Below are 12,847 nucleotides of genomic sequence, written 5' to 3'. Positions count from 1 at the left end.
CACAGGCTGGTCCTCAGAGGCCCTGACAGATGGCTCCCCACCTCCCTTGCCAGTCTAGCCCATCACCTGATGGAGGTCTGGCAGAGCCTCCCTGTCTCCCATGATTGACCTGTGTCAAGTCATAATTCACATGTTGCTGGCCTCCTGGTTTGGGACTGCAAATTGATATTAAGCTTGCTTCCTTTCTGACTCAAGGAGATTTAGAGCCTGTCTTCATACCTGATATTGACTCTCTATTTTGATTCTCTATTTTGACTCTCTATTTTGAATTAGAGGATGTTTTGAGCCCTTGAAGGATTTTTACGATCGTTTCGCAATCCTATGGGAGTAACATACATGCATATAATTCAAATAGCTCAGGAGGAAAAAATGTTGGGAAGGATATAACATGAAAAATAAAATGTCTCCACCATCACCTATATATCCAGTCGCACTGTTAACCATTTCAGTTTTTCAGTCTTCTGGTCATTGTCTCACTTAACTCTAAATAATTCTCTTATTCTTCTATTTCTTGATTTATCAAGTTTAAGTAAAAATTATTGAATTGCCCCTATGTGCGATGAGGGATTTAGCTTATTGACAGTAATCCTTCTGCCTTTCTCATGATTTCTTCCAGTTTTTTTTCCTTATATTTCGAATTTGGTTTTGCACTTGATTACCTGTGTAATTTTTAGGGATAGACTTATACTTGTATTGCTTGATCCGTTGACCTTCCATAGAACGTCTTAATTCTCCACGTGTTTAGGATGAGGAAATCGGTGCCTCTGAGCTTCCCCTCACCTTTTCTCTCCAACTCCAGCTTGCAGCAAAATTTTATAACATTGATAACATTTGAAGTCTATTCTGTAATTATAATTAATTTTGCTTTATGTATCAGATTGTTAAAAATCAAAAACTAATATATAACCTTTATGATATAAAGATTTTGTAGCTACTCGTCTCTAAAACCAAGTAATATATTGGGACCCATAAAGAAGGGGATGGACTCTGATGTTACTGACCTTCTGCTGCATGAAAGAGAACGTTCTAAGTGTCAGGGTCAAGTGGACTCTCTTTTTTTCCTGTTCTTATATTCTGTCGGCTGCTCAGATCATTTAGTTGGCTTCCTATGTAAAATGTGACTTTGAAGAACATTTTGTTTCCATGGAATTTCTAATTACCTTTCTTTTTTACCTATTAATAAACCAGTTTTTTTTTTTTTAATTTTAATTTTTTTGGCTGTGTCAGGTCTTAGTTGTAGCATGCGGGATGTTTCTTTGCAGCATGCAGGCTCTTCGTTGCGGCCACGTGGGCTCCTCTCTAGTTGTGGCACTCGGGCTCCAGAGCGCACTGGCTCAGTAGTTGCAGTGCACAGGCTTAGGTTCCCCGAGGCTTAGTTCCCCGACCAGGGGTCAAAACCATGTCCCCTACTTTGGAAGACAGGTTCTTAACCACTGGACCACCAGGGAAGTCCCCATCTATAACAAATTTTGACATGTGCAGTTTCAGGGGTTGTCAGTTTTATTTTGTGTTATTTATTTTTATTAAGTCTCTTTTCCTCAAGGACCCAGTCAAAATACCCCAGGGTCAGAACAGCAGGGCCAGAATGTCCTGTTTCTTCTTTAATAGTCTCATTATTATGGCAGCAGCCCTCCACCGGATTTCTTGCTGCAACTTAGCATAAGGTCCAGTTTTTGCCATGCAGGGTCTTTCCTGGCTCATCCATTTTATAGGATCAACTAGCATTCATATGCTGTTTACTGCAAAAGACTTCATGCTTGTCTTAAATATCTTTTATGAGCTCTAGAGCCAAATTCAGTAGAGTCTCATTATATGCTCACTTCATTTATACAAATTCAATTACATATGTTTGTGAGAGAGCGGTGAGGGAAGAAATAGAAGGGAAGAGGAACGGAGGGGAGAGGAGAGGAGAGGAGAGAGAGTAATTTAAATAGTACGGCCAATTCCATTATCCAGGAGCAGCCATAAAGATCTTGACCCTGAATGAATGCAGGACAGAATGCACTGAATCTACGGTCCCACATTTGGTTTCTGTTGACATATGGCTCACACCTTGTGAGTACTGCATTACCCTTAGTGTGTTTAAAGATACATATGTTGCCCTTATCATGGCCTTTAAACAGAATCCAACTACTTTCTTCAATGAAGAAAGAGGTTCTACTGAATTTGTTGGCCAGTGAGTTGGGATGCCTCTTCAATATGGTACCTCCCTAAGGGATTTGCAAGGGAAGTTTTGACTATGTTTTTTGTTTTTGTTTCTTTCTTATGTGCTTTTTTTCAGAGGCTAACACGTATAAGCTGTGATTTCTCTGTATTCAAGTGCTTCCCGGTTCTCTCCACTTGCAGGTCCCATCAGTGGCTTCAACTCCATGTGTTTTAATCTGAATCTATTCCCCCAAAGCTTTTTCCTTCCCCAGTGCTCTCTATCTGAGCGAGTGGCACTGTTGACTCACTTGCCGAAGCCAGGAGCCTTGGCTCCTTCCTGTCCCTTAACTCCGTGTCTTCCCATGAGTCACTTGTCAAGGCTATTTTTTAAGTGACTCTCAAATCCATGCACTCCATTAGGTCATCCTCAGTGGTTATGACCTGTTGCAACAGTTTCCAAGCTCATTTCTCCTATTCTGGCCTTCCCAACTCCTTCATTCCCCTATCCCAAGCCTATCCATTCTCACCAGTAAGAGGGATATTAAAAAAATGATAGTGTTACTCCTCCGGAATAATAATAATAGTAATAACCCACCCTTCAGTAACACTCCGCTACCCTCCGGGTGAAGTCCATGATCTTTACTAAGGATTACAGGCCCCCACATGCTCTCCAATGCTGACTGACCATTCCACTCTGCACAATCTCCGTTCTGAGCAAACAAAACCTGTTGATGGACACCATGTTCTTTTTCAACCAAGTGTCCTCGTACTTGCTCTTTCCTCCCCCCAGCAACACTCTAATGTCCCTTTTTTTCTTCTCTGAGACTTACATCTCCTTCAGGTCTCAGCTGAGACATTAAAGCTTCGGCAAGCCATCCCTGATTCTGCAAAACTGCTTAGATGCTTATCCTATGAACAGACATAGCACCCTCTATTTCTTTCCTATAGTAGCATTTGTCTTACTCTACTGTAATTTCATGTCTTTTATCTGTCTTCTCCACTACAGCAGGCAGTGTAACTGTAGGGCCTGGAGGAGAGACTGAGGTTTTTTCACCATTACTGCCTAGCACTGTGCCTGGAACAGGCTCTGAGCACGTGGTTGTTGAATGAATAAACCAATCCTATGTTGGGTTCCCCATTGTAATTCCTTGGAGTGGTGTGGGAGTCAATCCTAGATTGGCATTCAGTAAATTAGAAAGGAAGAAGATGCCTGGCATGGGGAGTAAATGCATTCAACTTAAACACTACTGCTTTTTCTCAGAGTCTAGTTCTAAGCCTGAGGCTGTAGAGAAAGTCCTTGTAGAAAGGGCTGTCAGGGATAGGGGCTGGGAGAGCTATTATCCCATGATAGAGTGACCTATTAACTTTGGAAAATCCTTTTTGCTTTCTTGGGGTCTGACTTCTGCCAGGTCTGGGTCTCAGAAGTTAGGGAGCTGGCAAAGGATCATAGATGTTAGTGTAAATGTTCATGCCTGTGTTTATGGCTCTTTTGTTTCCATCCTGTCACATTTCAAGAAATTTGCCGACCAAAGGTGAAGGCTCATGCACTCATAGTTTTGATTTTACAACCCCCAGCTATGGCCCACTTGATTCCCTATTCCTTCCTCTCCTGTTCACACTGTGGCCACTTGTCTACCATCTGCAGGTCCCATTTCAGTAGTTCAGCTGGTTCAGTCTTACTGTCTTCCTTGATGCTTGGGTCTCATTTTTAGAGACTGAGCTTCTTCTGCTCATTGATCCTGAACTCAGCTTCCCACCTATTTCCAGGTCCTCCAGGAATGATGTCCTGCTTTGGTCTCGACTATGCCCAAAATTCTTTTTATATCCACAATAGTGGTCACCTCTTCTGACCTTCTCCACAGCTAATGAGTTCCCAAGCCCCCTCACCTCAGTCTCAACTCTTGTAGACCCCATGATATGGTCCTTGGAGAGTGGAATCTCAGGGCAGACAGTGTAATTTTCTACCTCCCAGAGCTCTCTGAGGATCTGCTGCTTGTCTCTGCCCCAAGGGTGAAGATGGATGACAGGTGCTACCCGGTGATCTTCCCAGATGCGAGGAATTTCCGCCCCTTCACTCCTGACTCTTTGGCTGCAATCAAGAAGCGGATCTCCATCCAAAAGGAGAACAAAAAGTCCAAGGACCAGACAGCAGCAGAACCCCAGCCTCGACCTCAGCTTGACCTAAAGGTGTCCAGAAAGTTGCCCATGCTCTATGGTGACATTCCCCATGAGCTGATAGGGAAGCCCCTGGAAGACTTGGACCCATTCTACAGAAATCATAAGGTACCCTCTGTGGGGAGGCTGGGGTGTTCTAACCATGTTCTAACCACCAGCTGTAATTGGCATTGCATGGATCTCCAAATATTGATCTCGGGGTATAAAGAGGCCAGACCCCACTTCTCCTTTGCTGTCACTCCCTGTCATTGCTTTCACAGTCCTGAGAATGGCTTTCAGTACTAAGTTTCTCTCTGTAATAATGCATGGCTTGGAAAAGAAGATGAATGAGGATGAGGAGCAGCAGAAGGGTAAAAGGAGGACAGAGAAAACATAAGACGGTGTCAGGAAAGAGGACTGGACTAGCAGTCAGAAAAGTTGGGTGTAGGCCATTTCAAGTACTTGGATTTATAACTTTGGGTAAATCACTTCACTCATTCTCACTGTTCTAATCAGTAAAACGGGAATAATGCCTGCTCTCCCTACATTACAATGTAGGCATGCTATGGAGCCTTTAAAAACTGTAAAACATTATAAACTGTAAGGCATTATACTGATATGAAGAATTAATATCACTGTCCATGAATGTCCATTTCAGCAACTAGAGTTCACCCTGAAAAACTCTTAGGCAATAGGCTTTTTAGGCTATTAAATGAGATTTATGGAGGTCAGAGCCCTAGACCAACACTTGGCACATAAGAGGAGCTCAATAAATGAAGTTTAAGAATATTGTAATCAAGTAGGCACATGCAGATTACATGTAAACTCCATGCCAATATGTGATAGGCTTGCTGTTTTATCTACCTAGAGGTAGGGAAATTCTAGTAAAAGTTCCTCAAAGGGGTTCCTGGATGAGGAAACGTGAGCACAGGCTCTTCTCATGGCTGTTTGAAAGCCTGGGGCAGTGAGGAAAGTCCTCTACAGACCATCCCCTTTCAGGAAAGACTCAGAAGACCTTGCCATCATCATCTCACTGTGTGATCCAGCAGAGAATGGAAAACCCACTTTGCCAGACTGAAGACAGGGAGGAAGGAGGCTGGGGAGTTTGGGGCAAGTCCTGGAAAATATGGGATGCTGAGAGCATCCTTTTCTGGCACCCATGAGAAACTGACCTCTCCAAAGAAAGATTGCCTGGTTTGTATGTCCTTGATTTGGACAGACTTGGGGTTACCAGGCTGGATGGGGATTGTGTGATGGAAGAAAGCTGGGTATGAGTGGGAAGGACAAAAAAGGGGAAAAGAGACGAATGAACAAAAACACTCCAATATTTCTCCTTCTCCTAATGCCCCAGAATTCCAGGGGCTTCTAGGAGGCAGAGTAGTTGGAGGTGAGATAACTCCTGGAGGCCTCCTTCTGCCTCTAGGCTAGGTAGGAGATCCAGGAGGTAGGCAGCAGCTTGGTGTTTTGCGGACAGTCCTGGGAGGACAGGCTCTGATACAGCTGGGGTGGATGTTCTAGGACCATCTCTTCTCAGCCTGGGTCCTCCCTTTAAATCAGGAGACATGATACTTGTTCAGAGCTCTGCACACCCATGACCTAACACGTCAGTGCTCTCAGCAGTCGTGTGAGCTCTGTGTGGTGTCATTAGCACTTCACCTTACAGATGAGGAGACAAAGCCTTGATGGGGAAGTGGCTTACACCAGGTCAAACAGCTAGTTAGTGGTGGAGCTGGGACTCAAACCCAAGGGCTCTTTCTGTAGTCGCAGGTCACTTCCTCTCTTTTCAAAGCTTCCATTTTTGAAGAGCTACAAGGAAAAGGGTGGAGATGTGTCAGCAAGCAGAGAGGTTTAAATCATTAAAACCCTGGCGAGTGTAGTTAAATACACCATTAGTTGAAATATTTAAAGCAGTCAGAGGAGGCATTAATAAAATATCAAAATCAAAGGGCATAAAATGGATAACTAATAAGAACCTACTATATAAAAAAGTAAATTAAATTAAATTCAAAAAAAAAAATCAAAGGGCATGGAAGTAGAGCCATATCATGCCACCTATTAATCTGGGTGACGTATCTTAGGAAGAGGTTTGCCCTCTGCCCTGAAATCATCTTTCTGTCCAAAGGAAGGGCACAGAATCCCCAAAGTGAGTCTTAGACTCCTGGGCTCATAGCTTTTAAAGAGCCCTGTGGCCCATTTCAGTTTGTTATGGAGGAAACAGAAAATATCCTAGTCCACATTTTCTCTGCAGCCAGATGGCCAGCAGACAAGTAAGTTCCAGCAGCTCAGTGAAGGAAGTTGATGTTTGGCAGTGGCTGAAGTTCTGGTATCCCAACCAAGGCGGCAGCTACCCCACTGTTTCTGGGCCTGGGTGACAAGACCTGTCTTTCCTGTCTGAGAATATGCTGGATTACATGTCAAGTAGTACTTTTCTGCAAATCTGAAAGGAGCAATGACACAGAAGACAGGAATGACCCTAGTTCTATGAAGGCTTTTGTAACAGTCTTCAGGACACATAAGGCGACAGCCAGATGACAGTTAAACGGAAAGGGAGAGGTCTGAGAGTTGATGTTAGAAGCCTGTGAGTCATTGGTTGTTGTCCAGGTGCAGGTTCAGGCCCAGAGCCCAGGAAGACATGCAAGGAGGAAACGGGCGCAGGTGTGTTGTTTTTCAGTGGGGCCCAACTGGACACTTTGGGTGAACAGTGCACCATTTGGTGTGTCTGTCCTGGATTTGGCATCCCAGGACGTACCCACTACAGGCCAGTAGAGCCTCCAGTGATTGTGACAGATAACCAAAAACACCCACACACATTTCCATTGCCTTCTGTAGGCACTCCCCTGCCAGTCGAGAACCTCAGGCAGATTTGCCTATGTCCAGGGAGGTGGGGGGAATGGGAGAGCAAGTCTGGGAACCGTGATGATTTTTTATTGAAAATCCTCAAGGTTAGAAGTGAGTGGCAGACTCTTTCATGTAGGACAGCTCAGGCATAACAATATAAACTCTCTAGGTACCTGACTATTCTAAGATTCATTATAAAGTTTTTATTTAATTTTATCTTTTATTGAAGTATAGTGGATTTACAATGTTGTGCCAACAAAGTTTTCATTAGTAATCAAAATAATTTAAAATAATCTGCCGAGTGTGAATGTTCAATTCTATTTCTGTCTCTTCAAGTTCTCTTCTAGTTTTTGTCTCCATAAATATATACCATGGAGTACAATACAGAGGGTTTTTTTTGACCCAGTTATTACTCTTCACACCTTTTTTCTTTACTTGCAGGGCCCATGCACTTCATTTCTGGGGCTTCCAGAGTATTTCACTGGGTGAACAGTCCACAGCTCAACAGTTATTTTGGGAGTGAGGGAGGACTTTCAATAGATCAGAGTCTTGGGACTCTGAGTGAGACCCAAGCCACATGGGGAGATCTCTTGGCTTCCAGAGTAACAGTGTAGCTGGTCAGAAAGTACCTCTGGCTTCAGAAGACAGGTCTCCAATCAGAAGCTACAGTCATCATAATAAGACAAGCCATGCCTCAACCTGTGGTTCCACCGAATTTTCTCTGAATGAACTCATGATAAATATTGTTTGGTCACTGCATGTAATTCCTGTTATGTGTGGTTTTTTTTGCAGACATTTATGGTGTTGAACAAAAAGAGAACAATCTACCGCTTCAGTGCCAAACGTGCCTTGTTCATTTTTGGGCCTTTCAATTCAATCAGAAGTTTAGCCATTAGAATTTCAGTCCATTCATATCCTTTTGTTGCTTCTTTTACCAAGTCCAGGTCATGTGATGTGTGCAGAAGCCCTAGGGGTTCACATGTTTGTTGAGTGGAAATAGCTTATTCTTTTAACAAATACTGGGTGAGTGGCCCTGCTGTATGGCAGGGCTGTGTTGGGACTGGCACCTGTCTGGGATCCTGTGGCCTCAGAGGAGACAGGTCAAAAGGCAAGCAATTTCTTAGTGAGATGGGCAGTCTGGAAGTGGGAGTGTGGAGAGGCTCTGTTGTGCTTTGGAGGCATCAAGAACGGCCTCCTGAAGAAAGGAACATCTAAGTTGAGACCCAAATAAAGGGTAAACTGGCAACCTGTGCACTGTGTTTAGCTGATAAATGAGTTGTGCTAGAACTACAGTGTTTAAAGCTTTTTTAGAAACACTTTCTAGTGTTAAAAGTCCAGATTTTCAGGGGGTGAGGAGACACCAGGCAGTTTTAGATGGAGGGGGAGGGGGGTGTGAAAAAGACGTGGGTTGGTAGACGGAAGTACTCAGGAAAACGGGAAGGAATATCTATTTAAGTTGGGTTCCCTAGAAGCAGAGCCCGAGATGGGATTCTTATTTAAGTGATTTAGTGGGGGAGTGCTCTCTGGAAAAGGAAAAAGGGAAACAGCATGGAGCAAAAGGAGGAGCCAAGCAAGGACAGGGTCTCAGCTGAGCCCACATCAGGCATCAGCTGGAGCCACGGGGATCTCCAGAGCATGAATCTATCACAGAGCTGCCCCGTCTGAAAGCCAGAGGCCCGGTTTTTGTAAATCTCTCGGTCAGACATGTGGAAAGGGAGTGTAGCCCTCCAGGGTGAGGAGGCTGCCATTCAGGCTGAGGACAGTTCTTCAAGGGAGGGGACAGCTGTGGGTTGTTCTCAGCCAATGCTCACAGTTAGAGGACAGATGCTCCTGCAGAAAAGGGGCCCTGTAGGGACCCCCACAGCCTCAACTACAATAACTAATGACACATGCCATCCTGCAGTGTAGCTGCCTTAACGGCCCTGGTCACATTGTTCAGCATGTTCATCATCTGCACCGTCATCATCAACTGCGTGTTCATGGCCATGACTCGTGGGAAGGACAGCATTAACGTAGATACTGAGAGTGCTGAGTAAGTGTTTGTCCTGCACGCATTTGTCCTATGTTTTTAAGCAAATAAACCTAAAAGAATTATGATTACCTCAGATTTTAGCTATGGAGAGAAGAAAAAGTCACTCATAATCCCAGATCCCCAGCACAAATGCTGGCAGAGTCAGTTTCATTTTTGTATATGTACACTTACAATTGTCTTTAAAGGCCTTTTAAACTTACATTTGTAATAAACAGCACACATACAAATTTTATGTCTAGTTTTAAGTGCTCTTCTTTGTCCTTATGTAGGCTTAATAGGAGACCATTTTGATGCCTATACAATATTTCATCAGGTGACTATACCATAATTTACTTAACTACTCTCGTATTTTACTACTATAAATAGGATTGCAACAAGCATCTTTTGGTATAAAGCTACTTTAAAAAAATCATTATTTTCTTAGAATAGAGTCTTAGAAATGGGTTTACTAGCTAGACAACCATGGCCCTGACTGGACACCCTAACTATGGTTGAACTGACAGTGACACACCCCAGAGGGCCTGATTTGCCTGGTGAGTTGACGTCTTCCTATCATGGAGATCTCAAGCCCTGCTTCCATAGCAGATGTCATTTTGGTCCACATGTCCCACCACTGGCAGGCTTCTGCTGGAAAAGAGAGAATGGCAGGGTGGGAGGTGGAAGGCTAAATGGCTAGGCAGAAATAGCAGTCAGAGGTGGCTGTCTCATTTGCTTGAGATCTAGGTGAAGACTTGCAGAATCCCACACATCTGCAATTATAGCCTTTTTTCAAAATACCTATAATTTTATAAATTATATCTGAGTTTAAAAGATGGCATTTCAAGGCAGACGTTAATTAACCTTCTGTGTTTATTTGTCGCCTAAAAGATGAGCAGTTTAGAAAAAAGCTGAAGCAGAGGTAGCTCTTGCCCAAGGCAGCCTCATGACCATTTCTGCTCTTGGACTTATTAGCTGCTTTGGGATTCTTCGAGTTCCCAAGACCCTAGTTCTTTAGCTTTGAGGGCTAACAATGGTTGGACATTCTACCAGAAAAGGTCCATTTCTTTTACTCTGAACCAGCAGAGTGTTCGGAATCATTGTTTCTGTCCCAGATGTGGGACCAGCGTGTGTGTGTGTGTGTGTGTGTGTGTGTGTGTGTGTGTGTGTGTGCGTGTGCATGCCAACCAAGCATATTTTTATTGGGATTATAACAAGAGAGCTAGAGTATTTTCGCATGTGGATATTGTGCTTTCCCAACACCATTTGTTGAAAAGACTGTCCATGTTGGCTGAAGCTTCTCTCAAGAATATGGCTGTGAAGCTAGGTGTTTAAAAGCAGCTTTACAACTTTATCCATGGGCCTCTTTTTCAGAAATCCCAAATACCAGAACTTGCTTGAGGACCTTACCTTTCTGAACTCTTATTTGCTAAGACAAGAATGTTAAATGTCACATTAAAATGGAATCCGACCTCATGAAGGTCATATCAGACAAATGGGCTCTCTCTTTTTCGCATAGCTTATCATATTTCTTCTTGTTCTGAATGATTTGCTTTGTAGGTATGTCTTCACTGGGATTTATATATTTGAAGCATTAGTTAAAATATTGGCAAGAGGTTTTATTCTGGATGAGTTTTCTTTCCTTCGAGATCCATGGAACTGGCTGGACTCCATTGTCATTGCAACAGCGTAAGAATGTTAAGATTTTTACCAAAGAGACTAGGGGTGGGAAAGAAGCCCCTTGGCTTCCAGCAGGGCCCTGTGTAGATCCACATGACTGGCTGAGTGCAGCCAAGTAAAGCCTAGAACTGTGAGTGCAGTGTTGGTTGACACTGAACTGCACCACGTAGCCAACTGACCAGAGGCCTTCATACACACAAATCCATTTCTGGCCGCACCGCGAGGCTTGTGGGATCTTACTTCCCCAACCAGATATTGAAGCCAGCCTCATGGCCATGAAAGCACCAAGTGCTAACCACTGGACTGCCAGGGAATTCCTCACAAATCCATTTCTAGGCCAACACTCATGATCTTACTTTTTCAGCCATTTATTCACCAAACACTGACCTGTTATGGGGCCAGGCTCTGTGCCAGATATAGGGCTTGTGATAATGAAAAAAAATACATCATGTGTGGATATCACCCTGTTGGAGCTCGCAGGTCAGAGGGGAAGTGAGGCATTTAATGACCATTATAACCTGCTACAGTGAGTGCTAGCATAGGAGCTGTGCATGATTCCAGCTGTTAGAGCATGGAGGAGGAATAAAGGGGTCTAGATCATCTTTGTCTACTGAACGGTCACAAAGAGTTTCTCTCATGTTTTCTCCTAGAAGTGTTATTGTTTTGGCTCTTATGTTTAATTAAGTTTGTGGTCCATTTTGAGTTAGTTATTGTATATGGCATGAGGTTAGAGTTGAAGTTCTTCCTGAAGGAGAGGGCATCAATTTGGCATCTGAATGATGATTCCAAATTCATGAGTCAGCAAAATGAAAAGCAAGAGGAGCAATGGCCCATTGCCAGCACAATAATAATAAACCCAACCTTATTTAATTTGTGCCAGCCATTGTCTTAAGCACTTTGCATATATTTTTCTGTTTAATATTCATGAAAGCCCTTTGAGGTAGTTACTATCAATTTCAGAGTTTTACATTTGAAGGTCAATGGTCAGGTGCTCCTGGTTATTGAGAGATGGTGTAGTATGTGGGCTCTGGAGCCAGACCGCCTAGGTTCCTTCTGGGCTTGGCCACCTGGTGAGACCTTATGGAAGTGTACTGGGGCCTGGAACTTGATAGCAAGTCAATAAATGTTTAAGTTGATTTCTGTTATCCATGGATGTAGCCACAACTGCAGTGACTATTTCAAGGAATCCTCATCTATGTCCAAGTGTAAAGATTAGCTGAGAGCAGCCTCCTGTGCAATCTGTGGTCCATGGGGTCCATAGCAATAGAGCACTAGTGGTATTGCCAGGTCCTGACATAAGGTGGGATTGGAAGGGGAGGTGGCAGATTTCATTCTGGTGGACACACACCTCAGGCTGTGCTTACTTGTGACCTTTGTGGAGATGTGCAGGGCAGACGCATGCCTGAACAAGCCTGGACTTTCCTTGTGCTTTGTCTTGTAGGTTTGTGTCATATTCACCATATATCAAGGACAGCAGCATCAGTCTGTCATCCCTGCGTACCTTTCGAGTGTTCAGAGCTTTGAAAGCAATTTCAGTAATTTCAGGTAAGTCACTCTAACTTTCAACACTGGCTCTTAGCGGAAGAGAATAGTTAAAATTTCTCAATATGTCATGTAAACCACAAACTAACAAACTCGTCTTTATTCATTTATTTGATCATTCAACGAATATGTATTGAGGACCTAATATCCACTATGCTAGCTGCTTGGGATATATCAATGAGCAAACAGACAAAGGTCCCTGCCCTCATGGAGTTTACATTCTAGGTGGGGGGTTGGGAGACAGACTTAAGCAGTAACTATAATAAATAAGTAAATTATATAGCATGCTGGAAAGTGACATATGCCATGGAAAAATAAAATGGAAAAGTAGGCGATGTGGTGGCTCTTGGAAGTCACGGGGGTTCATGGAAGCAGGTTGCAATTTTAGTGGGGTGGTTAGGATAGGTGTCATTGAGAAGGTGAGATGTGAGCAGATTTGAAGGTGGTGAGGGAGTTTCACAAGCAGATATATGGGAAAGA

The 12,847-nt window shown here is 43.5% G+C and overlaps 1 protein-coding gene across 1 annotated transcript in view; it reads left to right on the top strand.

Moving 5' to 3' along the window:
• The first annotated feature begins 4,161 nt into the window (after positions 1-4,161).
• SCN11A (sodium voltage-gated channel alpha subunit 11) overlaps positions 4,162-12,847 on the top strand; it is a 66,551-nt gene continuing 57,865 nt past the window's right edge. The window contains exons 1-5 of the mRNA XM_007468135.1: positions 4,162-4,428; positions 7,930-8,048; positions 9,068-9,169; positions 10,706-10,834; positions 12,267-12,370. Of these exons, the coding sequence (XP_007468197.1) occupies positions 4,162-4,428; positions 7,930-8,048; positions 9,068-9,169; positions 10,706-10,834; positions 12,267-12,370 (721 nt within the window). The remainder of the gene's footprint in view (positions 4,429-7,929; positions 8,049-9,067; positions 9,170-10,705; positions 10,835-12,266; positions 12,371-12,847) is intronic.

The sequence above is a fragment of the Lipotes vexillifer genome, unplaced genomic scaffold (assembly GCF_000442215.2).
Source record: "Lipotes vexillifer unplaced genomic scaffold, Lipotes_vexillifer_v1.1 scaffold1770, whole genome shotgun sequence".
NCBI classification, from domain to species: Eukaryota; Metazoa; Chordata; class Mammalia; order Artiodactyla; family Lipotidae; genus Lipotes; species Lipotes vexillifer.
This window is presented reverse-complemented; position numbering and strand designations above follow the sequence as displayed.